We start from the raw sequence: 27,912 nt of genomic DNA, 5'->3' as shown, positions 1-27,912 counted from the left end.
TTCTTTAATAGTGCTGCCATCTACAAACTTCCAGGTTCTTCGAGAAACTAGCTAAATGTTTGAATTCGAACTACCGTTGGTCTGTATTCAGGAACTATTTATAATGTTTAGAAATTAATAGAAAATTGTTTTTGGGAATATGAATTCATTTTAATTATGGAGGTATGTTATGACTTGAGTTGGTGTTGATTGGTCATAGTGAGGAATCGTTGCAACCATTTCCTTATAACATTTCTGGAACATCCCCGATCATCGCTGTATCATGTGTGAAAAATCTAACGCGAGATACCGGATGGCATATTCTGTGAGGCAGAACCACCCCTGCCTCTGACATAGCTTGTACAGCCATTTTAACTTACATACCATGTCTTAAGTGATTTTTCCGTGGTATTCCATACCCTTTATCTTCATCACCCGGAAGTCTAATGCGAAATACCGGTGAACGTACTCTGTGAGGTAGAACCACCCTTGCTTGACTTGGTCTTGGCACTACCGTTTTAACTCACAAACCTTTCCCTAACCTAACTTTTCTGCGACAGTCAATGCTCCCTTCGGATAAAGTCAACACTTGTGACCCACCTACAACTAAGACATACAGTTTTCATTTTAAAATATGTTGATAAGTTTTTAATACCGCCCCATACAGTACACTTGACTAAAAGTTCTCTTATAGCCATCCTACAGTAATCCAATTGACAAAAATACGTCTAAAAGATATCTTTAAGTCATTTGGTGTTTTATGGGATATAACTGTTTGATTTTTATACGAATACATCTAAATTTTAGTTACCACAGCATACAAGGTTGCCAACTTTGACACTGAAGGCAAGGAGTACGTAACACAGAATAGATAGGATTACGTTTAGTTGTAAATATTTTTGACATCTTTCCTACTGCCAAGTGATTTGCATAAAGATTTCGACTTGGCAAAATGGGCGCCTACACGATTTATCTACTCCGTGGCTGCTTTTCTTTAAAATGCCGGTGTCCGTCCCCTCTCTCATTCCTCTATCTCCCTCTTGCGCACATTTGGCTTTACGCTGATGCGAGACCTCATTCCAACTGGTATAGAGTCCCAAATTTGTGCCGGTGACTCTCGCCTGACCCGTCTGCTCCTTCTCACTCGGCACGACCGAAATCTCAGCATTACCCGCCTATATCCTCTCTTATACCTGTTTCTTTCTTATCTTGAACTCTGCGTACCTTGTACACGCACAAATTACCTAATAACTCTATTGAAACAACCGTTTTAAGAATTCGACTGGAAACTGGCACAGCAGCCAGGAATCCTATCTGTGTCGATATTCTCGTTTATTCTTGCAAATGTTAACCCGTTAAACCACTTAAACCAAAATAGAAGATTATTTGCGGAAATATCTCGTTAGAATGCACACGGTAATTTCAACGAACGCTCATGGGAAGACATTTGGTAGAAATTAATGCTTCTAAAGAATACAGATGACGTAACTCTTGGATTATCGCGGATTAAAATAATCCCACTTACGAGCCCACATAATGTCAAAAATGTTTCTCAATTTAATTTGACACGTTAAAATGATTTAGAAGAATATCTGACACTATGTGCGTTATGTAGGATAAAAGCATGAAGTTCGACGAAATGACGTGTTGTTGTCGTGTAATAAGTGTGCGAGGGGGAAACGAGGGGGGTCAGCGATGCGAATATCTTGGAAAAGAGAGTTGTGTTGTGGTCGACCAGAACTGTCAGGAAGTATTCGCCAATGCCGAAGGTAGCTTTACACAGGTTGAAGCATGTTACCACTACGTGCAAGGGAGTAGTTTGAAAGAGGTAAAAGGTATTATATAAAATATATTCAGGAAGGCAGGGAAACTTGAAGTGAATTCAGGTGCTATCTCGAGCGGACTGCTCGCGTTCCCCAGGCGAGGCGCCACCTGCAAGCATCATGGTGTCTCAAAATGGCCGTCCCTCTCACTTCAGACCTTGTCAGAACGCCGAGGAAGCAGGTGCTGCCGATCGGCTTCGATTCCTCGCGTGTTCGTCTCGCCAGAGACCTCATTCCAGGTGCCGAGAAACTACGAACATACAAGTTTCCGCTGGAGAGCCCGATAATTCCAATTCCTGTCCGGAAGCACCTGCGCTGCCAAAGTAAAACCACAGTAAAACTCTTCGAGGAGGTTCAGGTCGAACTGCAAAACGTCACACTGCACACACGCCGCGATACGTTGGGATAATCTGCGAGGTTTTCATCGATCGGTTATTGATCCATCGATTGTCTACGAGATCGAGAAGTTACTAGCGGTTTGCGAGCGTGTGAACTGCTCGGGTGGAAGGAGAGAAGAGTCGGAAAACCGCGTGCTAGAAAGCGCGAGAGAGAAAGAGAGAGAGAGAGAGAGAGAGAGAGAGAGAGAGAGAGAGAGAGAGAGAGAGACTGACAAACAGGTTGTTACGGCAGAAGCGGCAATTGCGTGTGATTCGGAAGCTATAGTTTATAGTGCCTGGTGCGAGCTGTCGATTTTGCTGTGAAAAACTGGCAAATACTGCGTCATACACGTTTGATAAACACAACAGTGGTTATTTTGGACTGGAAAAACACGCTTCGTAGGACTTTGCCGAGCAGGTGGGCACCGGGTTTGCTTTCTCTCTCTCTCTCCCCCTCTTGATTTCTTGCCTTCCTTCTCCCTCCCTCCCTCTTTCTATTCCCTTCTCTCCCTTGACCAGAAGAGTTGAGTGGCCAGTAAGAAAACAACTCGGCAGCAGTCGGAAGTATCGCGGAACCGTAGTACTACTCGTTAGTGGAGGTTATCAGTGAATTTCTCCGTCGATGATTTTCGAACAGTCGTCGAAACATTCGAGAAAGTTTATTCCATTGGAATTTGTGTGATCGAAGATTCGTGCTGCATCGAAACGAGTGGGGAGATTCTTGGGTCGTTCTCGGCCTGCTGAAAATTCTTCGTGCTTTTGGTTTGTCGTGGTTCGTGTTTGTTGGCGATTTCGATGCATGGCAGAGCATCACCGGAAGAGAGAAGGTGTCTACTAAGCGCGGAATGGCATCGTGGCACGACGACACGGCGAAATTGCACGTTGACCCACTCTTTCGAGGAAAAAGTTTCGCGGCACACTAGGTATATAGACACCGGAAACGTGGGCTTTTCAAAATACACGCAGAATCGAACCTCGGCTAGAAAGTTACCGCAGTAGAGCGAGAATCGTACGAATTCTCACATAACGACCTACGTTTGGTGCAAGTCTCTCTCCCCTAGTCCCCTACCACTGTCGAATCTCTCACGTTGCGACAGTTTTTATTTGCTCCTCTGTTTTCAACGATTTACCGGAAAACGATAAGCATGTACGGTGAGAGTTAATATTTGTTTATTGATATCGTAAGAAGAACACACGATTACTGGAAGATCTTGGACGTATTGGAAGAGGGAAAGAGTCAGCCGGAGAAGATTGTCTCTTGGGTGCTTTTTTGGTACTTCTTTCGAACATTGCGGTGTATTGGACGAGCTGACCCACTGATAGAAAGTGGCTGCAGTGGACCGAGAACAGAGAGACGTGGACGAAGAAGACAAGTGCGGTTCGATTCCAAGTGCTAGTCATGCTTCGATAAGCAATACGAATGTACCAAAGCTATCCAAGGATGGAGTTATATTCAAATTTATGAGAAGGTGAGTAGTAATTTAGGTCTATGACCAAACTACCAATAGGATATTTATAAACTCGCTTCCGATACACAATTGAGTAATCAGGAGTTGTGCACACTCTAACAAATACCTACTAACATTACCCACATGGCGCGCAAAGTGTCAAGGACTTTCCTAAAACATTCCGAGTGTATACCAAAAGAATTCATTGAGAAGTACGGTACGAGGAGTACCCACGAGAAATACTCGCGTAAAAAACTGCAAGTAATTTCAATTAATTTAGTATTGCTCTCAGAATTCAAAAATCCTAGAACTGTTTCTTACTTTGCTATGTAAAATGTTAATTTATAATTCTTCATAAAAAAATTCCAGCAAAAATCATTATTAGAGAAAATAACAGTTAGACAAAAACAACAAATACGTTTATTTTATTTCCTCGAGATAAAACAATATTAGGCTACAAAAAGGATTAAAGTGAAATCTGAAATTATAAAATAATATTGACTTACTTTTCTAATAAAATCTATATTATTCTTTTGTTCAATTTATACTTTCAATGAACAAAAACACATTAAAGTGTTATACTTTTCGTTCCACTTTTACAATCATTTTGTTCCTTAAATAATACAATGCTCGTCATGCAGACGTGCGCAATAGCTCTTAACGAGCGACAAATCTATAAACGTGAAGTTATCGCTATTACAAATACGATTGCAAATAACGGCAAATTTATTGTAAAATTGATTTGTAAACGATATCGACTTATTGTTCTGTCAAAACTGTCTTGCATCAATTGTCATTATGAACTCTCGGTGACGCGACGATGTGTCTCGAATTGCAGTTGAAGTTGCAATAAAATTTCTGGCGTTCGTAACGCGATGTGTTACAACCATTCGCGTGTACGCATGCGCGCTTACAGTTTACACATACGTATAAGGGTAGAGAGAGAGAGAGAGAGAGAGAGAGAGAGAGACGGGCACATAAATACCTAGGAGAAGGTGGGTCAGAATGGGGACACTGGTATTCGAGTGGGCATAATCGAGTGATAAACGACTCGCGGGGAATGTAATAAATAATTTTCGCGGATGTAACGTCTTAAGATTTTCGTCGATGTCTCGTCAAAATAATAATAATGTTTTCATATATTCAAGGCGGATTTACACTGTAATGCAAACGTTGTACCACCTGTAGAGAAAGTTTCGCTTAAAACTTGAATGAACCTTGCAATAAAATGTTCTCCTCGTCAATTGATAACCACTTGACCGTAGAATTGGTAAATTATTCTTCTGCTGCATCTAGGTAGCTTTTTTTTTAACATTTCAAAGTTTGCAATAATTTGATTTTCATAATGTTGTGCATGCGCGTGTTCATAAACTACGCATAAACCTACCGTTGTACAGGATGTAAATGTATTTGCATACTAATTAAATTACAACAAAATTATCTACTGCGCTGATCCTCGTGGGGCTTTACCGTTTCTTCGTTTCAATCTACTGCCTGTAATCGTAACAGGATAAAAACTCTTTGTGAGATTTGCTTCGAGTGGTTCTACGTAGTTTTTGTGGTTCGGCCAATAGTCAGCTTCGGAGGATCCGCATTTAACCGTCGGTAAGTATAAAATTTATATTTACTATTTGTAGGTCTCTCTCTCTCTCTCTCTGCATATTTTATTATTGGCAATGCCGATACATTTTCGCGAGATTTAATACGTTATACTGGATACTCAAAATAGTTGAGTGTTTCTGCTTCATTTAACTCACAGACTAGTCGTGATATTTGTTAAACCATTATACAGTGTATCCGTTATAACAACACGTGATTCCAGCACTCGTGCTGGTCTCCCATCTCGTGCATGGGTCAATCAAATTTTTTCCTGCACGTGAAAATTGAACGAGTACCTAGACACTCCAGCATCGAGAATCTAACAGGACTCTATTCTCTATTACAGCAATTAAAGCTACAAATTCCACGGGCATTAATTTGCCATTAGACGTGGTGCGGTATATACCACGTATATATATGTATATATACAGTTTGATAGTTTTTGCTCGACAACCAAATAACGATATATCTAGAGCAACATAGGTGGAATATTTCAGATCGATTCTTATAGTTGTCCATTTTTGAGAGTATCGTAGAACGACCTGAATTATTCATCAGTTGAATAATAATAAAATTATGTTCAACGAAGGATGAAGCCATGTGCTGTCCGAAGTTGGCTAGACGAGTCACTTGGAGTTTCCTCACTGATTTTGCATTTCCTGTTCCTCGAAGAGTCGAACGGTGGCATTCGCACTTATCGAGTATGGGGAAAAAAAGGTAACTTCCTGTTGCCCCTTCTGATGGCCAGAAGGTAATGTGCAGTGAGCGATACACATGGCGGATTCCATAATACATGGCACAGATAACTCAAAGTCCTTTCGGTTGGAGCTGGCAACAGCCAAGCCGAGCCAAGCTACCACACTTTGCAAAATTATTATTCTCTGCTATGAAAAATCAAGGAAGCGGAATACACCATTTTATAACTATTGTACTTTTCAAACTTCCTATACCAACCCCTTCAAACCTCGCCTCGTCAGCGAACAATAATTATCTTCACTTCGCCACACGTGCCACTTTGCGGTCTCGCAATGCACAACTGATACTTTTGAAAACTTTAATAAACTATTCAAGTTTTCAGTCGTGTTTTCGCGTATCGTAATCATCATATGATTGAGTCGTTGCAACGATTCTCCAATTATAAAAAATTTGTATCATAACTACTTAAGGATCGAATTAATAAAGTGAATCAAATGGCAAAGTACGAGGATATAATTTTTATTCAAAGCTTCGATGGATTGACAAATTAGCAGGTAAGTCTAGCAATAAGCGAGGTACAGGTAAGTATAATTTTTAGAAAGCATGGCGATTATCGATTGATAGGAAATTCCTGAAATCCTTCACGCTTCAAAGCAAATGATTTCTTTTTTCTTCATTCAGTGCGCCCGAGGTTGATGCGCACGCGAGCAGATCGGTTCTTCCGTCGTGTAAGTATCTGCATGTTTGTGTGTGTGTGAGGTGCAATGGCGCACGTTCCATGTAGATATCGATGATTTAACGTGTACACGCATTTATTACACATTTAGAAAATGTAAAAGGATATTTTTGTCGTTTATGTTCTTATTGTTTTGAAGTGAGCTCTTCCGGAATCTCTGTCGTTACTTTGTTATCCATCTCAACATATTTGATCAATATTACTATTTAAATTTTGAAAAAAGTGAATATTTCAATATTTATCAATTAGCTGTAAGCTTAGTTTGAAGAATGCGGTTTGTTTTCTATTGGAATTTAGAGACTCTCTCTCTCTCTCTCTCTCTCTCTCTCTCTCTGTCTCTCTGGCGGCATATAAATATTTACTTTAAGGTCTACAAGACCGAATAGAAAAATCCAGTATGGCGGACTCAATATGGCGACGATTTTGTTCCTGATATTTTATTTTATTTCAAGGTAAATGCTGGTAAATATTGTTAAAAATGGGTATTTTTGTTTTCGGAAAGTGTTACTTTCAATTTGAAGGCCTGGAGCTAAATATATCTTGAAAGAATAGAAATCATTGGAAAAAAGCGAAAAATTATCATTTCCGTACAAAATCTGATTAACAATGATGGGGGAAGGCGAATTTTGGTGAATTTAACAATAAGGAAAAGCGACGAGAATGCAGGACGTGCGCGCGGTCGCCGGTTGCGCGGGTTTCGAAAAAGCGTCGCGGCCGGCGGCCATGTTGGAGAAAGAAAAAGATGGCATCGGAGTGGGGAGAGCGGAGAACCTGCTCGCACAAATCCGAAAACTGGTATTTTCCACTTTTCTCGCGCGGGCGTGCATTCTCGTCACTTTTCCTCGCTTTTCCTTGTTAAATTCACCGAAATTTGTTTTCGCCCATCATTTCTCATAAAAAATCACCTAAAATACGACAAAACAGTCAAGCGAAGTGTCCAGTGGTACCGGGAACCTTCATTCCTCTGAAAATTTGACATTCTACTCAAGCGAAATGTCTAGTGATAGCAAAAACGTTGAATTTAGTAAAAATTTGTGTAGTGATTGAAATTTTAGTGCATGTTGCCAGTGGTAAACGCGTTTGTTGTTTTTTCTTTTTTTTTTTTTTGTGTTTTCTTGTGCTTGTGCAGCAGCCAAAGGATAAAGTGCCAAGGACTCTCGTAGTCAGTAAGTCTAATTCTTTTGTACAACTAAATAAACTCTCTCAAATTAAAATTCAGTCCAATCATTCGATAAATCCACATAATAAGAGTGTGTAGAATTGCCGAATTGATAGATTATAAAGTTTTGACCATGCAGAAAGCATTTTGCAAGATTACTTATAAATTCGAACAGAATGTGTCCGAGTTTATAACGTGACTGCTTGAATTTCAATCGATTAGCAACTTGCCATTATTTACGTGCTAATAAACGTAAAACTGGTACGATTTCCCACGCTCACATATGCATAACTTTTCTTACGCTACGATCAATATTCTACGAGATGCAGAAATTTGCGAAAAATTACTCTTCTCGTTCCTCCAATGAATCAACTGGGTTATTTAAACGAGACGCACGACGTTTCTAATTAGCCGCTTTGCGAAAGATCTTTGTAGCAAAGGTATGCATGGGCGTGCATTGTGCACTTTTTGAAATTTGCACATAATTCGTGTTCACTCCTGGCACACCTGCTTATATACTTGAGCTGGTTCAGCGCAGTTGTTACACGGTGCATAAATACTGACACCCAATATGGCGTTACGTGCTTGTTGAATTCTTTTATTTTTTAGTAACAATCAGTGGAATTTAAAATGCCAAATTTATAATGAGTTTTGTGAGAATAAAGGAGATCGTCATTGTGAAAGGACTGGAGAAATTAACGAGGCGAGAATTTGACGAATTTTCTTTTACGCGAGTCGAACGTGAAAAGTTGGCTTACTTAACAGGAAAAGCGTAAGGAAAGGACTTTTTAATAATAATTAGTAAAGTCTGAAAAATTTAAATTTATAATGAATTATGTAAAAATAAAACAGTTTGTTGTTGTAAATAAATTAAAAAATCATTAACCAAGGAAGAATTTAACGAGTATTTTTTATTGTCGTTCCAAATGATAAAAATTTTGTATTACATTGCAAATAAAGATTAAAGAAGTTAATTTTCAATAATAATAAATTGAATAAAAAAGTTCAAATTTAGTCTGAATTAGACAATGAGAACGAGAGAGTTCGTGTTATAAATGGATTGAAGAAATTAACGAAGCAAGAATTTGACGAATGGCGTCTTATTGTGAGTCGAACGATAAAAGAGTTGGCTTACTTAACGGGAAAAGGGTGAGGAAAATGCTTTCTCCGGATATGGCCGTGCGCAAAATCCGTGCAACACTCGTTCTTCGGAAGAGGGACTTTCCGCGATGCTATTTCGTTTCTGCGGCTCCTCGCTTTCCACTAACGAAGGCAATTACCCGCGACGCGGGTTTCACAGATTTTTAAATTTCAGCCGCGCTAGAAATTGTCACTATAAAGAAATATTTACGATTCGCATATTTATGTTTGATGACTCCTATATTATTACTCCCACCCCTAATTCAATAATACACACATTGAAATAAACAGAAACTTGTTAAGCATAATTTCATACTTTATTAGACTCTAAAAAATTAAGAAAAATATTAAAAATATTTACGATTTAACGACCACCTGGCATATTTATGCTTTAATGACTCTTATCACTAGCACCCCTAATCCAATAATAAATACATTAAAATAAACATAAAATTGTTAAACATATTTCTATATTTTATTAGACACTAAAAAATTAAGAAAAATATTAAAAATATTTACGATTTAACGACGTTCGGCATATTTATGCTCGAAGACTCTTATCACTTCCACCTAAAAAAACAATAATATATACAGCGAAATCAGCAGAAAAATAATCAACAAAATTCAACATCACCTTAAACCGTAGAAAAATATTAAACTTTCTACCAACACCATTCTTGCATTGTTCTTTTGTACCCCGCTTCAACTTTCATCTCGTTTCACTGGAATTTTACACTCACCGTAATCCTGCCAATTCTTCGAGACGACGGATCGCGCTAAACTAGCTGGCAATAAATTATCGGACAATTTTATGCGCTGTTTAACGAAAAAAAAAAGCATTATACAATTCAATGGCTGTATAATTGCCAAAGATTCGATCTTGCACAGTGGAAAAGTCGACTTTCGGAATTGGCAAGTTTCGCTAGGATGAAAACAATGAAAAGTTGGCGATTTAGCAGTTTCTCCTACCTCTTCCTAATAATCAGGAAATTTCCACGTGGTATTTTTTATACCTCTTGCATTATAATAAATCTCAGGGGAGGGGGAAGGGTGTGTGTTTTCTGGGGGAAAACGGGATGTACGGAGAGACTCGTAGGTGCACATCGTGGTCGTTGGACTACGCGACTGTCGCAATAATAATCGGTGGGGCGAGCGCCCACCAGCGCCAACCTTATTGGTGTAAGGATATACCTTGCAAGAGTCGCGCTGCCGGAGGAGAAAACTCTTGGCGATCCAGCTGTTAATAACCTCGCCAGTCGGTCATAAGGGTTTAACGCTTTACGATCATGTTATAAGTTCCAGCGATTATTTCCAACGATTCTAATACGGAGCGAGTAAGTAGGATTTTTGAAACTTGTGATATTGCAATTAACACGATTAACAGCGTGAAACCCGACCGAATAGCTGTATTCCATTTCACGCTGGCTATAAACGAGCGCGTTTACACCCGTTTAACGCTATCTTTGAAGAAATAACGAAGGAAACGGTTCCAGGAGTCCTGCGAAAGCGATAGTTCCTGTATAGATATATCGCACTAGTTCTAAATTCGTAAAAACTATAATTAACAAAATTCTAAACCAATGCTTGATCCTTTGTTAAGAAAAATTGAAAACCAAATTTTTATTACCCACATGTGCAAACTAAGAATTTTCTTAACAGTCTGGAATGAGGATATCAGGTTCTGTATCGGTCCCAAGATCATACAGGATTGATATTCGCGAGAGGATAGAATTACGAGAAGAGTTTATATTTTGTTCGAAGGTCGCAGTGGCGAGTCTTCAGCGGAATCTGGAAGGAATCTGGCGGGAAAGAAAGGGGGATATCATGTATCGGCCAAATTTCTACGAGAGCACGTGTCTGCGGTGCAACCAGACGGTGTATCAGGTGGACAGGGTGGGTCCATTGAAGGACTTTACTTTCTTCCACGCAGGGTGCTTCAAGTGTGCTATATGCGGTACCAAGCTCACCCTGAAGACTTACTACAACAATCAGCACACCATCAACGACAAAGAGGTCTACTGCAGCAGCCACGTGCCGAAGCCTGGCCCTGGGACTCTGGATGGTTCCAGTGTGGGCATCAGGAGTGCTCTGAATGTTCCCAGAAGCGGTTACGTCAACGAACAGATCAGGGCCGGTGGTGCGTCACCCAGAGGCCTCTACCCACCTTGGTAAGTCACAGTCGTCAGCATTCCATATACTTGGCGCCCAACGTTCTCCAGAAAGTATCATTAAAATATACGACTACGCCTATGTCGTTCCGTGCAATCCTCCACGGATCTCGCTCTTCCACTCGTGACGCAATTTCCTCATCTTTATTGCTATTTGATTTTCAATCTATCGCTTCGCGTATCTCTCGATGGATCATGGATCCAACTGTGTCTTATTTACACCGACGAGATTATTATACGAAAAAAAAAAAAAAAAAAAAAAAAAAAACAGATGCACTCCTCTCTTCTTTTCCGACCGGATGTTCCTCGCAGATCCGTGGGATGTACTTGTGAAATGTTGTGGTAAATTGGGGCTCGTAATAAATGTCATAATCACTCATTACGCAAATCTTATCCGTGTGTGTTTACTTGGGAAATATTTGAAGACTGTCGTCTCGATCCTTTTGTGGAACGAAAGATTTTCAAAGTATATATATATAAGTGGTGACGTCACTGGTGTACGGATCGAAGTGGAGCGTTCGATGGTGGAAAATGCGAGAGGTGATCGAGTTCCGGTGCATAGGGAAATATCGTGGAAAAAAGTTTATTCCGTAACTCTTGTTGTTGCTCAGCTGTTGTAACACGCAGCCTTCCTGCATAATAGCTCGTATTTGCTTTTGTTCGCTGCTCGTGTGTATACATATATACACTACTGGTATCATTGCATGGTTCTAGCGCCAGCGACGAGGACTCTCCGCTAAAAATAAACATCGACTGCTAATTGTAATTGAGAATTTGCTCTCTCGTAATAAATTCCCTTTTCCTGATGCCGAGTGTGTTTATAAGTGATGTATTATGGAGGATTTAATTAATTCCAGCAAAATTCAACGGTAAAAGCGTTGGGAGGTGGGTTCTATATCGAAATTGCCTTTGCACAGGCTTGTTGAATATTTGTATTCCGGTTAATTGTAAATGGCAGGTAGCAGCATGCTGGTGACATTGGCGGCGCGTCTGCCTTTTACGGCGCACGTCTCCATTACGTAACAAACGTGCTACACGTTGGCCTTAATCCGATAGGTTCTGCAGGGAAGTAAACGCGCGCCTGCGGAATCATCCTTCGAGCACGGAACATTCGCTCTTTAGCCCGAATACCAATTGGACGAGGGTTCATGACACTCGGGGTGCGAGTCAATTATTTATATATATATGTGTGTGTGTTAAATTTCCAGTCTTTTCACTCGAATATTTTCCTCGACCACTGGAAATAATTCCTCGCGATCTTCGAGGCGATTGCAGGAAAATTCGTAAATTATCAAACTTGACACGATCATAAAAATGTTGATAGAGAAGTGTTTAAAAATGCGATTGTAGGAAGACCTTGAAATCGAATTAAAAATTTGGAGGTAGAGAGAGGAGGATTTTGGGAAACAATGGAACGGGAAATTAAAAAGTAACGCGATTATGTTGCGAGTCAACGAGATAAACTTACAATCGAATTAAATTTGCATGGAGGTAAAAAATGGAGAGTTACGTAAGTCGTCGATAAAAGGCTTAAAAGAGCGTGAATCCTGCGACGTTGCTCGTCTAGAAAACATCTATTCATCGAATTCCAGCCGGGTGGTCGCTACTGATCGATCGTTGTAACTAAAATAAAAGGTCGATTTTCAAAAAATCTGGCCAAAATCTCGAATAAACATTCGGACGAACGGTCAATCGCTATTCCAGGGAAGCCACGGGATGTTTCTCCACTGCATTCGCCATACGAACGTGCAAAGTTTGAACTTTCGGAGTGGAGATACGTGCCGTTGTTGCGTTATTATCTTTATCCTCTATTTCTGTCACTCTGCTTTCTTCTCATTTATCTCGAGTTACACGTATAGTGCCGGCACGCTTATGGATATAAAGAATTTCTCAGCGCTGGCCCGGTTTATTGCCCGCCTTTTTATTGGCCCTCGCGCGCTAAACTTGTGCTCGATCTCGATTGTGCGTTCGCACGCGGGGAGAACGTAAACAACGCGTGCACACTTGCACACGATAGACACACATATGGCTTGAACGAGTCGATGCAGATTTTTCATTCGACTCGATCGTTTAGAATGGCGAACGTTAATCGACCTCGCGTTTGGTGGTCCTCGACGTGGACTTTTTTTGCCAAATTTTGCCACATTAAGTTCGACAATTGATTTTTGGATTTGACGTTACATAGGGAAAATCTTTCTCGAAGCGTCTGTGTTCGGGTTTTTCGGAGTTTCTAAGTAGAAGTAGGTGCTTTTGCGTGTATTTGTAGGCGCGCGTGTCTGTGTGCTACGTGGTTACGCGCGGAAAGAATTTCTCGTGCGCGCTTTTGTGTGAGCGGCCCTGGAAGGATCTCGCGTGGGAGAGAGAGAGAGAGAGAGAGAGAGAGAGAGGGGGAGGGGGGGGGGGGTATAAGAGATAATATAAGAAAGAGAGAAAAACGTCTTCATCGCAAGTGAATGAACCCGGAGAGAACGCTTGAGAGGTGTAACACATTCGTTTGAGCGAGACACTAGATTTCTTGTAAGAAACGCTACGATCTTCGTGCGTAAGACTCAATTAACTGATATAATTAGTAAAATAATTGATTTTATAGCGTTTTTATTATACGCGGTAGCCGTGTTATTACTGCATTGTAAACAATTTATGTTAACTTTAAAATGGAAAACGTAGGCTGCTTTGTAATGCAGGAGACTGTGCGGCAATTTTATATTTTTAATTTAACAACAATTTCGTGCTAATAACTATTAAATTGTTCCTTTAAAGTGCTATGTAAATATTTGCAGTGCACCGTTGAAATGTTTAATACATTCGTTTGAGCGAAGCACTAGATTTTTCGCAAAAAATAGTGGAATTCATGTGCATAAGCATTAATTAAGTCAATAATTAATAGAATAATTAAATTAAAGCTGTTTCTATTACACAATAACAATTTTAAAGTTAAAGACGATAGGCGAATCTCATTTATTTGAGAGGAATATTAGATTTCTCGCGAAAAACAATGGAATACATGTGCTTAAGTCTATTGATTTGACGCTGTTTTATCCATAGGATAGAAATATTAAAGTTGAAGTCGATAGGTGAAACTCGTTTGTTTGAGCAAAACGCTAGATTTCTCGCGAAAAACGCCAAGGTCTTTGTGCATAAGCCTTAATTATCTGATATAATTAGTAAAACAATTGATTTGATGTTGCTTTTACTACATGGTGGAGATATTAAAGCTGAGGAGCATTGTGGGATGATTCGTTCGTGCTGATACGCGTTTTAACGTCATGTAGTACGTCGACCCAAGGATAATTTGCTACGGATAAATAATGAGTATACCAGTGGGATATTCATTACCAATGGCAGTCGGTGTTACTTAGAAATTATAAGTCTCGTCATTAACGGAGTAATAGAGAAATCGTTACTGGCATGAGAACCAAATGATGATAATGATGCTACTAGAACCATCATCACTCCTCGTAATGCAACATTTTAATAACCAGCACCGTTTCAATTTTCACTTTCTCGTATATCAGTATCCAATCATTAGAGTAAGATTAAAAATAATGCATTAGTGACTAGTATTTACCTAAAACCTATGCAATCGTACGAACCTTCTAATTATAACACTAAATGAACAATTTTTAACTAAAAAATTGTGTTTTAGATCAAATTAGCTTTTGATCAGATACACTCTAAATTGTGATAAACTGTGTATTTTGTATAAAAATAGAATTTTGGCAGAGGAGATAAATTAGAAAGCAAAATAGAACATGTAACAATTCATAGCTATTCTATTAAAAAACAACTGTTTATATAACTCAATTACACTAATATTAATAATAATACAATATAAAATAATAATTAACAAAATTCTATGCAATTCTATAAAACTCCTTCTAACTTTAACCCAAAATAAACAAATTTTAACAAACAATTGGAACAAAATTATCCAATAAAATTCGAGCTAAAAACTTATCAAAATAAAACTAGTTTTTTCGACTAGTAAAATCTAAATAATTTTGCACTGTGTATCAAAAAACACCGTATAGTGTCTCAGCTTCAAATAAAAAAAAAATGATATTTTAAAAGGAACATGAATTTGGCAACCGACGTAAAATGTAAAAAAAATGTTAATAGCTCGTAAGTGTCCCATGAAGAACGGTTGCATGGTTTTGTTGCAGTTACGATAATGTAGACTCGCCTAATTATGGCAGGCACCTGAACGGGCATGGATCGCCACCAAATTCGTCGCAGAGGGACGGCCAGGGTAACCAGAATCACGCGGCTGCTGGAAGCACCTCGCCCTACAACAATCACCACCACCACCACCACCACCACCATCATAATAATTATTCCGGCGATGGGAGCTACCAATACGGGAGATTCGACGCGAGTGCCCTGCACATCGCCCATGCTCTCAAGCAGACGGAGCTTCAAAAGGGTTACAGCAAAGCCCGCGAGAAGCCTATCGATTATTATCTGGTGAGTCATCTGTGTATAGTTGGATAGTTGATGTAATCGTTTATCGAGCTCTCATCGCCATATTAGGACGAGTCTCCGAACCACCGAGCGAGTGGCTTACAGCGTCCCTTGTTGAGCTACCGAGAGAGCGTAGGGGTGTCCCCCCCCCCCCCCCCCGCCCTTCACTCTTTACCCTCTGCTCAAAATTACAATATGCTTCGATAAAATAACTTTGGAGCTCTATATAGTCCAGGATTATTAACAAATTCGCTATATTATACATCCAGAAGGAAAAAAGCCTTTACGAAAATAAATCTTTAATGGAATAGTGGCTAATAAATATTTACTTGGCTTTAATAAATTGCTGGTTCGATTGAAAAATATTATTTTAAATAAATCAGTTTTAATGTATTTATTTCAATTTTATTCGTGTAGAGTAAATATTTGCTTGTGAATGTTTAAGCAAAGAGTTTTTTTACATGAAATGTTTTTTTGCTCAGTGTAGGATGAGTCTAACGACCAATCAGTGTGGATCGCATTGTTACTTGTCGAGCTATGAAGAGAACGTAGGTGTGGCTCTCCCCTCTCCCTTTCAATTGAATATCACAGCTTGTACCGATCAAGTAGCTTTGGAATTCCACACTTTGGATCTTTAAAAATTGCAGCAGTTTCTACCAAGCAACTATGGACTTTCAACGACCACCAAAATTCCACCCCAGAACCATTGAAAAAATTTTGCACAGGTAGAATTCGCACGCAATTACACCACCCCGAACGAACGCATCAAACGAGTTAATCCGAGGACCACCGAAATAAGGTTGGATGGGCAAATTAATTAAACTCGACGAATGAAACGGAAGAGCGAGCTAGATTCCAAGCATAGTCTGATTTCAACCAAAAGAGAAGAAGACCTCTTTGAAGTCTCGCGGGGATCGAAGATGAAAATCACAACCGGAAATGGACGTGCGTTAAATTAAATGCCCATAGAAGAGTTTCGGACACTCGAAATTATAGCGGAGGACGAGGGATTTCCGAATTTTCCGCTTTTGGAATTCCTCGGGCATTCTTCCACGCCACGTGACTCTCATGCACGAGCGAATCGCTCGTCGAGTGTGGAATGCCAGTCGGTCTCGACGGTCTCTACATGAAAATGAGACTGCTGCTTTTCCCGTCCGAGGAATTGGTCGTTACGGCAGGCAGAGGCCTGGCCTCACGGTTCGTTCGACTCGCGACACCAGTGACGCCGGTTTTGGCCGTGCAAGAAGAAGGCCGCCGAGCCGCTAGTCGCTCCACTATCCATGCGTTTTCTCCCAATCGCCTTTCTCGCGTAGGAACACCAACACACTTCCCCCCTGTGTCACTCGCTTTCTCTCTCTTACCTTATGTTTATTTCTATCTTTTTATCATTGTCTCGATAAAGCAAGAGAAAACTCCTCGCAATTTGTATATATATGTATACATACGTACCTCGGTCCTGGTACGACAATAAATTATCTATCCGTCTTTCCTACCGCAAGACTAATATTTTTTCCCAATGTCCTCGCCCGTACCATGCCTATCTATGGCATTATGGACCACCGCACAGCGTGGGCACTGCGAACTCTCTGACGTATTTCCTACTCTCGTTGGCAACGCCGGGTTTAAGCGCGCGCCTATTCAAAACACTCTTGAAATATTTCACTGGAAACGCTCGCAGCATTTACCTAATGATACTGTGTGCTTTTATGCCAAATGCGCTTCGTCTTGACTTTGAGTAAATCGGCAGATATCGCTCCAAGTAGGTGTACGTATTTACAGGAAACTAGAGTGTTTCCTTTGATGGGCGAATAAATAACCTTTGCGCCAAATTTTCCACTCGTACCTTTCACCTAACGATGCTGTGCTTTAAGCTAAATTCAATTCGAGTAAATCCACGGATATTGTTGTGAATGATACTTTACATATATAAATAAAATAAAATTCTTTTCTTTTTATTTACAACAAATTACTTTGGTATAATAAAACTCCATAAAACTTCTACTTAATTATATATATAACGCTTTTATTATCAGATTCTCTTTATACACAAAAATCTACGATTATTTCTGTAAATAATTCATTACATTTTTACAAGAAAAATTCTTTTCTCTCGATTTGCAAAGAAAGCACTTTTGGACGACGTATTCCACTTACAGGTTTTATCCAATGATACAGTGCTTTCATCAGAATTTGCCTTATATATCCCGCCTCTGCGTAAATCACTGGATATTACTGCAGCGCGAATAGTATTACATATTTACAGAAAACAAGTGCGCGTTTCCTTTGATCGTGGGATAAAGGGTCTTTGACAGGGGCTTCTCATGGTGGAAAGTACAAAGGCTGCTGGATGATCAGCGGATCTTGGAGGCTATTGAGCTTTAACACCACGTGGAATGCATACGTCACTGGTACCACTGAGGCGCACTCGAGCGTTTAACGCGAGCCACTCGTAGTCCGGGATGATCGGATAATCCCTCTGTTGTATCTCCAAAGCCTTTCCTTCGTATATAGCACAGCATATATGCAATTCTTGGCACGGTGCGTTACGATCGTGTAACTCGATCGCTCTCTTATCAACATCTCTGCCCTCAACATTTTACTATATACATATCTTCCTCCGAGACTCTTTCCCCTTTGCACACACATGTACAGTATTTCCCATCACGATTCCTTATCCAGCATTCTTGTCACTTCGACGTCCATCAATATTCATTACACTCATCGCTCGTAATCGCCTGGATCATTAATTAATAAAGGTATATACGCAGCACACACAAGGCAGCAACAGCAGCAGCAACACACTACCACTTGAATTACAATCATTCCACAGCTGGTATCGTGTGCAATCATCGTGCAATCTACCACTGAATCGCGTTAACCCTTTGGCTGAAACTGCAAGCTTACCGGATGCAGTGGTGAAATAATGGATAAACCAATTTTCACGATGAGTCTCACGTCTCTCTCTCTCTCTCTCTCTCTCTCTCTCTCTCTCACTCTTAAGAACACACAAATCGACGTGATGTATTCCAAGAAAAAATTTCACTTATGAATAATTTCAATATCATTGAATTTCCCACAGAAACCCCACGAGTTACATATATATACCACATAATAATTCAATGGAGTATTGTGTATTATCTTCGGATAACATATATATATATATATATGTACACGAGTCTCTCGTTGGAATTTCTCAATCCAAATAGAGAATTTTTTATACAGGTAAATGGTATTCCAAGGGTTCGATTATGGAGGAATGAAACGAGTGCGAGAGAGAGAGAGAGAGAGAGAGAGAGAGAGAAACTATGTTTCGAGATTGAAGCAAGGTTGGATGTGTATTTATGGAGAAGTTGCAGAAGAGGTGGTTCGTGGATTTCGAGAACAATGCAGTAATGGGAGGAGAGACGCTCGACGTGGCGTCGTCGTCCACATTATTCAAACTGTTACCGCGGAAGAACGCGTTTCGCCGTCTTGTTGATTCGCTCGACGGTGAAACCGAGCAGAAGCGTGCTTTCCGCTTGCGGTACTCCGCCACTTGATGGCTAATTAGAGGATCCCCCCCCCCCTCTTCCTTTACCTCCCACAACCACTCTCCTTTGCACCCTGAGACTACGTCGAGGGACGTTGGCAAAGGACCCTAACCCAACGCTTCGCCAACGCTATAATTATAACCTGATCCCCCCCCCCCTCCTCAACCATTAACAAACTACAACTCCACCATTCTCCATCGCAGGAACGATGATCGTACTACGCTTCTTCATCAATTCTCCATCCCCCTCAGAATTTTAACCCAGCTCCTATTGCCATCCTATAAATCAGCATTTAACACTAATGCTAAACACTAATTGAAAATGTCAATCTCTCGGAGCGTAAAAGTGAAAGCAGCTATATAATAAGCTCACTGGTCTTTTTTTAGCAATACCGTCAATCCTGTTAATTATATATACTGTTTTTCAAGCATCTCTCATTAATCCACGGATTTTACGAGTCAGTTTACTACGGAAGCTCCGAGAGTTTTACTCGTAAATCAAGATGCAAATGGAAAAACTGTCGATGCCTGATGATGACGGGATTTTTTTTAGAGAGTCGAGGAAAAGTGATCAATATTCTTGGTAATTTATTCGTGTAAAGCTGGCGATTTATTTTAATGAGAGGAGACAGTGAGAGGAACTCTTTGCTTAGGATTAGGGTCAAGATTGCACGATGCTCTGTATCGCGGTGAATATATGGACAACCATGCAGTTGGTTGGTGGATCTTCTGTAAAGTGTACGTATATGCAGTCGCAGGTTTGGAGTTAATTAAAAAATACGAAAAGGATCAGGATGTAGAGAGAGAGAGGGTCGTGTACCTCGTGAGTCTTTCGGAAAGCTGTAATTAAGCAGCGATTCCCACGCGTCAAGTTTAACCGGAAGGAAGCTAATCGTTCTAATTCATAGTCTTTCTCAGAAGAGAATTCTTCTTCTTAGGGATCCTCTCCGGTGATTCATAAGTTCTATTTTGGATTTTACGAGGGTTTAACCATCAAACTCTCTCAATTTTAGCCAAACGTCTTAAGGAAGATCGTAAAAATGAGACTCTTGGCAGCGGTCGCCGTTCCTACATTTTCGATATTAATATTTATCCAGCCGAAAGGAATGTTTGCACGCTATGCAGTGTATATAGGTGGATGACGTAACCGGCGTGGGTCGTCGGAGCTCGCCTCTGCAGATCGTTGGCTCTCTCGGAAAATTAATTGACCGATCGTCCTGCAGCGAATGTCCCTCGAATGTTCCACGTATCTTTCGCTGGATAAATCGCTTTTGATTCTCTGCATTTCCGGATAATCTTATTTCGCGTGTACTTGTATGTTTTATATATATATATATAAGTATCTGATTGAGGAGAATTAAAGAAAGCTGGAGTACGATGTACGTGAAAGTAAATGCTGTAAAAACTAGATCGACCGCTTTGTCGAGCAATGCTTTGCTTTGTCAAATAAAGCATCGTATAGGTAGTTTTAATTATACTTCCTCGAGAGACGATACAGGCGAAACCTGCACAGTTTCATAACGAAGCAGGTTCCTTGAATTGGTTAAGGAAAGATCCCTGCTGTGATATATATATATATATATATATATATAGTGGGCAATTACAAATCTTCTCAACTTTGTAGAATGAATATTCATTCGTATTTTTTTTTATTGTATTGCAGGACAGAGACGAGCAGACGCGTCTGGAGATGAAGCATCGAAAGGAAGAGGATGACCTTTACAGGAAATTCGCGCACCATCGAGAGGAGGAGGATCGAAGGATTCGAGAAGAATTCCGAGTATGATTTTCAATATTTTTTTAATATCGCATTTGGATTTTTGTCCTGAAGAAAAGAATTTTTTGTTTTATTCCTCAATGAATTTATTTTAATCCGATTGCGATAATTGGAAGCGAGAATCTGATCTAACTTTAAACACGACGCGTTTGGGTTTCCAGGACGAATGGGAGAAAGAACTGGAACAATTGTCCGCAAGATGGGAACGCGAGAAAGGTGGGAGAGTACGCGCACAGCAATTTCAACAGGAAAAGGAAGACCTCGAGAAGAACATGACACTGCGCAGGGACAAGAAGAAGGAAAGTCTTACGCGCAAAATGTTGGAACACGAACGGTATCTAGCCATTTAAAGATACTTCTTCCGCAATTGGCATAATAAGTTTCACGCTTTTGCGAGTACTCCAATGGAGAAACATAAGTCCAAGACTGTAGTGAAGGAATGATTAATTCTCACCGATTGGATTGCTAGTTGATTAGGACGACTGAAATGTTGCAGGAATTTACGTGAAAACGATTTTACATCGAGTTGATTAGCACAAATTGTTCAGAGATTTTCTAACCCATCCTTGGAATCCGACGTAGCTCTGATGTAGTTATTTCATTTTTTTACGGTTTATCGTATGCTCAAAGCTCGCGAGACTCGTCTATACAGAGTGTATCGCTGAAGGTGTATCAAATCATGAGCGTAAGCATTCGCTTATCTCGTAAAACTGTAAAAATATCACTTTTTTGTTTAATTCGCCTATTTGCATTCTGGAAAGACGCGATTAAGAATTAATATTTGTTATGGTCTTAGTTATACGTGGACTTTCATTTCCATGCTCCGGTACGTTTTGACAGTTACGCCCTGTACATACAGGGTCCGACGGTTAAAACGCCCAAAGTACAGGTGCGAGTAGTCGAGTATCCCTGTAACTATATTCCAGTTTAGTTAAGAAAATATCGTACAATACCTTTTGAAAAGGTCCTATGCAAGAATTTAAAATACCTTCAGCATTGCATCTATACTCCGAGTAACGTTTTAACAGTCAGAGCCTGTACAATGTATGTATTTATTCGGTTGCGTGCGAATTAATCCAGCGATGGTCTCTTGGTGGAGAGAGAGAGAGAGAGAGAGAGAGAGAGAGAGAGAGAGAAAGGTCTGTTAACTCGTAACAAATTACAGGGCAGCTACAGCAGCATTGGTGGAGAAGCAGAGTTCGGAGATGTTGGAGCTAATCAACGAGGCGAGAAGCGAGTACATGCTTCAGGAGAGTCTCTACCTCGACGAAGGTGACGGCTACGCCCAAGAAGCGCCACCACCTCCCTACCCCTCTAGGGCTCCACCACCACAGCCACCGGCACTCGCCAAGTATCACATTTACAACGATCCGTTGGAATTCGCCGATATGGATCAGATAGCGATTTCGGTTAGCTCGCTTCATCTATGCAAACATTCCCCTAGACCAATGAAACACCAACCGTGATTCTTTATTGCTGCCATCAAGCTACTTTAATTAGTATCCGTCATGGACGTTTAATCGATTTTCCTGCTAACTCCAGTAATACAACTTTTTAATGCTCCGTGAAAAACTATTTCTCCGTTATTTACCACGCTGCATTTAGCACGTGTCGACCGAAACGATTTTTACGATTAGCTGAAAAAAGTCTCGATCACCTGTAAATTAGACACTAGTTTTAATTGGAAATGCGATAAATTGATATTTTCTTGCATCTCGTCGTTGTACAGGTAGCACAAGAGGATCAGAAAACATTTACCGATCTGGTAAGGCAGTTGGTGAGCAGATGTGGATCGGATATTGAAAAAGCTAGGACAATTTTTCGATGGATAACCGTTAAGAATCTGAATACTATGCAATTCGACGAGAATCTGCGTGGTGATACGCCTATGGGATTACTCAGGGGCATAAAACACGGGACGGAGAGTTATCATGTACTATTCAAACGATTGTGCAGGTGAGTGAAATGTAAAAATAGCGAGTGACGTTTTCTCCAAAGATCAATCGTTATTAATAAAAATAATCATTAACAATCTGTGTGTGTGTGTGTGTGTGGAAATTTCTATAGTTACGCTGGTTTGCATTGCGTGGTGATCAAAGGCTACAGTAAATCTGCAGGCTATCAGCCAGGAGTGTGTTTCGAGGACAACAGATTCCGCAATAGTTGGAACGCTGTGTACGTTGCTGGTGCATGGAGATTCGTCCAGTGTAATTGGGGAGCGAGACATCTCGTCAATGCCAAAGAAGTGCCACGTCCTGGTCAACCAAAGGCGAAAAATGACAGTTTGAGGTCTCTCGCATTAAACGAGAATAGCTTTGATACAAAATACTCATATGCATATATAGAATATCACAAATTCATTAACGACTAACGCAAACGATGATCAACAGGTACGAGTACGACGATCATTATTTCCTCACGGATCCACGAGAATTTATTTACGAATTTTTCCCTCTGCAAGAAGAGTGGCAGCTGTTGAAACAGCCCATTTCCCTCAAGGACTTCGAGGAGTTACCATTCGTACGCTCGCTATTCTTCAGGTGATGCTTAATTTCTGTTATTCTACAGAGTCTGATAAATTAAGACTATAGCACAGCCCGGGCAACGCGTTTGCATTTTGGGATTAGTTTGTCCGAGCGACGAGGACAAGCTCGAAATGTGGACGAAATTGCAACGGAAAGCGGCTCGCTGGAGTTTCCGCTATATCCTATATTATGCACTGTTTGCGTTGGCTCTCCTTTGAGCACGCGCGTTACTGCGCCTACACCTTTAACATAATTAATGGAGATATCTTAGGCTGGTGTGCGTGGCACGGATACATAGTCGCACACGTGGTTGCTCGCGAGACTCCGTAGGATCGTAATAAATCGGCTGCACGGGAAAAGTATACCGTTCACATAAATTCTATGCTTTCAGGTATGGTCTTTACTTTCCGGATACGAACACGAATGCCGTTATGTATACGGATTCTACAGGCGCCGCTACTGTGAGGATAGCGATGCCCGCGCACATGCAATCTTCCCTCATCTTCCATTACAATCTCAAGTTTTACGACAACGACGGTGATGGATACGACGGTGTGTCGCTCAAACGATTTGTTATGCAGGTAAATTTCTGCAGTGCGCACGTCGCTTAACAGATGCTACGCTTGATAAGTGCTATGATTTATCGTGCCTGATTCTCACCCTCGAAACTCTTTCACTTGTTTCGTTCTCTCGGTTTTTTCATTCTGTGCCCATTAGTGGTTACGCCAGAGCTCCATTTAAAAGCGTGCCCATTCAATGGCAATTAAGATTATTTTATTAGCGTCCCGGCGTCGATCGATGGTACCACTGATAAAGTGTCTCTTGGCTGCTTGGGGATCTGGATTAGAGATATTATCCGCTTTCTATTCTGTTGGTATTAGAACGATTATGACGTCGAGGCATTTAATTAAACTCGCTCGGATGCAAAAGATTAATTGCACTCGGAGCGTTAAATAATTTGACGTGGCAATTAAGATTGGTTGAAACGAATGTAAAAGAATGTCTTATCGGATGACCTTGATTTGTAAAGTGATTCTACTTTCAGTCCGTCGTGGGGAATATCGTGGCGTTCCGAGTTCACGCACCGTGCTCCGGTGCTTTTCTCTTGGACATATTTGCCAATGCAGTTACACCCAAAGAGTACTTGACGGGAGAGCCGATGAAGTTCAAGAGCGTGTGTAAATTCAAAATAGCATGCGAGGAGCTCCAAACGGTGATGGTGCCATTACCAGATTGCGCCAGTGGCGAATGGGGCCCCACTAAAGCCACCAGGCTCTTTGGACTCATACCGATTACGCATCAGGTTTGTCAATAGCGTGCAATTATTTATTTACCTCCTTTACTTACTTGATTGCATAAATGCAAACATCACGACGTCAAAGTCCTTTCGAACAAGCCTATAAGGAGCGCGACAAGCTCCTTTATCGAATAACATCTCCTTAACGATTTGCAAACAAAGCGATATTTTTCAAGAAATATCCAACGCGCATAGTCTACTTCGTTTACTAGTGTACAGTACTCTGCACGAGAAAATTTATTAGTTAATTAACGAATTTCACAGAGTGAAATATCACTTGGTGAGATTGCATTATGATTATTAGAATAATGTTCTTTGGTATCTAGCGCATTTGTGAGAATACATCTTTTGCTTAATAATGTAATAAATATCTGTGGTATTTTTCTCTTTTGAATTACGCTTATAATTATTCTGCGTTGAATCTGGTTTATCTTCTCTTTTTTATAAATATTGTGAATATAGCGTTTTCGTAGTGATGTAGCTTTTTTAATGCGGTTAAAGAATATATTTTAAAAGGCTTTAGACGATTGGTCGGTGAAAGATTATATTTATCCATGAGTAAAATGACTGAGATTGAACTTTTTGTTTTTAGGAAGCTCTGGTGTTCGCCGGTCGCGAGTTGGAAATTCAATTTCGCATGTCAAGGCCGTTGACCGATTTTATGGCGACTCTGCATAAAAACGGTATAGAGGAGAAACGCCTTTCTAAGTACGTCACGCACTCCATTGCCGACGACGACGTGGTGACTTTCTCCATAAGTTTCCCCGAAGAAGGTCAATACGGTTTGGACATCTACACCAGAGAATCTACGACGCCTACGACGACGCAACATGACGTCACCGGGGAGAAGCACTTGCTCACACATTGCTGCAAATATCTAATAAATTCAAGTAAGCGAAACTAGGTGTTCGACTCTTTCGCTTAAGCTCAAAATAATATATTGAAACGCTTTCATTATAGAGCTTGAACGACGAAACTCCACCATTTAGTTGTAATGCATTTCGATCGATATCCGTATCGTTGCGAGTTAACAAGATATCGCTCTATATAGTATATATTTAAGAGATCATCGTACTACTATTTAAATGTAATCAATATTTAGCTGACGCGCTACCTCCAGTTTTTGTTTTTCAATAATTAATCCTTGAGTATTTAAGATATTCGAGGCGAGTGCTAAAGTACTTATCATTTAAGATTAAGTTTTTGGTAACTGAGAAACTAATGATTTCCAGACTCCGTTTAAAATATGATATTAGTATATCGTTTTGAATATCATTATCGTTACAATTAATTAAGATGGTTGAATCTAATCACAATTTTGATAATTGTACTTTTTATCCGAGTAAGAGCGTTAATTTAATAATTAAATCAAAGAAAGTTTCGAGGGAAGTTTAGAATCAGTAAAGTATTCTCAATAATCCTGTTTCACCGTAGTGTGTATGATAGTCTTTGAGAAGATTTATAGCGTTTTGCATTTGATTTATGCTACGATGCGAGATACTGTGGAGCTCTTAGAGTTATGTTTTGTATAAATATAATTTACATTAGCAGATTTATTTTAACTGAGATGAATCATAGCACCGTATGTTTAACAATATACAAAGGATACTTTTGTATGTAAAAAGTATATATGCGTCCAATTTCATCGAATTTTAAATTACGTGTATTATATTTATATCTATCTATATATATATATAAACGTACTATAATAAATATACTATTTTAATATGTGCCTTTGTGGTAAGAGCACTTTTTATTATAATAAAATAATATATATCGTATGCATATGTATATCGAATACATTCCGTATTGCGGCGATCGTTATTGATAAATGAATGATTGTTTGCTGGAGTAGACTTTTTTGTACGAGTCTCCGAGCTGATCATTGTTGAGAATCGTCAAAGTAGATATTTCGCATTTGCGGTATTCTTAAGTAACAGAGACACAGGTGCTAATCGCTAATCTCTACATTCGCTCATGTACAGATACAAAAAAAAATATATTTATATGCTGTACTAATGCGCGATATATCTATTAATGAAAAAGATTTATACAATTAATTGTTAACTTTGTAATAATAATTCCTTGTTTTTTTTTTTTTTTTTTAATTGAAATTCTAACGAAATTTTTATCTAATAGAGGGAGCCTTTTATTAATTATTAAGAATTTACCCAATGACGTGTAACGAAAAGACTATACTGATTTCTACATTTTTATTAACGATGAGCGTTTAACAATGTAAAAATTAATTTCTCGCATTCATATATTTCATAAATCATATATTATATTCTTGTATAAAACTTTAATAAACTGACGACTTGAAATTACTGTTTAAAACTATTTTACATTATTTCATAGACGTATGCAAATTTAGTATTTATCTTTAATTAAGAGGAATTACTTTCGCTCGAATAAGAGATACTAAGAAAGAATCTAAAATCACATCTGACTCTACCGACAGTCAGGGTAAAACTGCTTTTTGACTCGAGTTTGTTCTTGAAGATGGCGCTTCGAAATGTGAATGGAAAATCATTGCAGCCTTTAAAATTCATTTTTCCCCCCGTACTTTGACGAGGTTTTAAATGGTAAAAGATAAAAAACAACAATGATAATAACAAAAAATAACGAGTTATAAAAATCAATGTTATTTTTTTAAAGTACATGGTATACCGCAATGATCGTCGTACATCCCATGCCAAGATAACTTTAAATTAGCAGAATTTCGCAAGAAAGTTTCAGCCTTTTCTTGTCCCAGAAAGGAAATGAGTAATGAATCCGTAAAGCTCATCTGTATACCACATCGTGATTTATTGCACGTTAACTGCCCATTGTAATTTCAAATGAGACCATTTATTGGAATTACAGAAGGACGAGCTTTCGAAACTTTTCTGCTTTCCATTAAAGGAAACACGCTTTTTATTTTGTCTTATACGACAAAGTCGTACATTTTGCAAAATTAGTACGAATCAGTATTGAGCAATTCTTAAATAATTACTCTGCAACGATCCAACTCAATTCGAATGTCCCAAGTACATCAGCCAAACCAAAAAATTAAGAAAAAAAAATGCTAACCTCTAAATCTTTGTCAAACAAAATATATGAATAATAAACATCGTGCAAGGACACGATAAAGTATTTAGAAAGTTATTATTGGAGAGAGGAAGGATAGGTATAAGTAAGCAAAAGGAAGGAAAGTAG

General features: G+C 39.5%; 1 protein-coding gene across 2 annotated transcripts; it reads left to right on the top strand.

Annotated features, from left to right (window-relative positions):
• Window positions 1–1,738: 1,738 nt before the first annotated feature.
• Window positions 1,739–27,001, top strand: Hil (Hillarin). Of its 2 annotated transcripts, XM_066730712.1 has the most exons (13): window positions 1,739–2,125; window positions 2,699–3,648; window positions 10,719–11,125; window positions 15,289–15,589; window positions 20,779–20,895; window positions 21,054–21,226; window positions 22,058–22,301; window positions 22,622–22,848; window positions 22,960–23,181; window positions 23,283–23,432; window positions 23,809–23,998; window positions 24,463–24,720; window positions 25,307–27,001. In XM_066730712.1, the coding sequence occupies exons 3-13, from the start codon at window positions 10,782–10,784 to the stop codon at window positions 25,616–25,618; spliced, it is 2,538 nt and encodes an 845-aa protein (XP_066586809.1). In that variant the 5' UTR covers window positions 1,739–2,125; window positions 2,699–3,648; window positions 10,719–10,781; the 3' UTR covers window positions 25,619–27,001. The 2 variants fall into 2 exon arrangements, with proteins under 2 accessions (XP_066586809.1, XP_066586811.1); XM_066730714.1 differs by having other exon boundaries at window positions 1,739–3,648; window positions 15,322–15,589.
• Window positions 27,002–27,912: the final 911 nt, after the last annotated feature.

This window comes from Prorops nasuta, unplaced genomic scaffold, assembly GCF_024137725.1.
Source record: "Prorops nasuta isolate Cenicafe-Biocafe unplaced genomic scaffold, Cenicafe_Pnas_1.2 PNAS00008, whole genome shotgun sequence".
Classification (NCBI taxonomy): Eukaryota; Metazoa; Arthropoda; class Insecta; order Hymenoptera; family Bethylidae; genus Prorops; species Prorops nasuta.
This window is presented reverse-complemented; position numbering and strand designations above follow the sequence as displayed.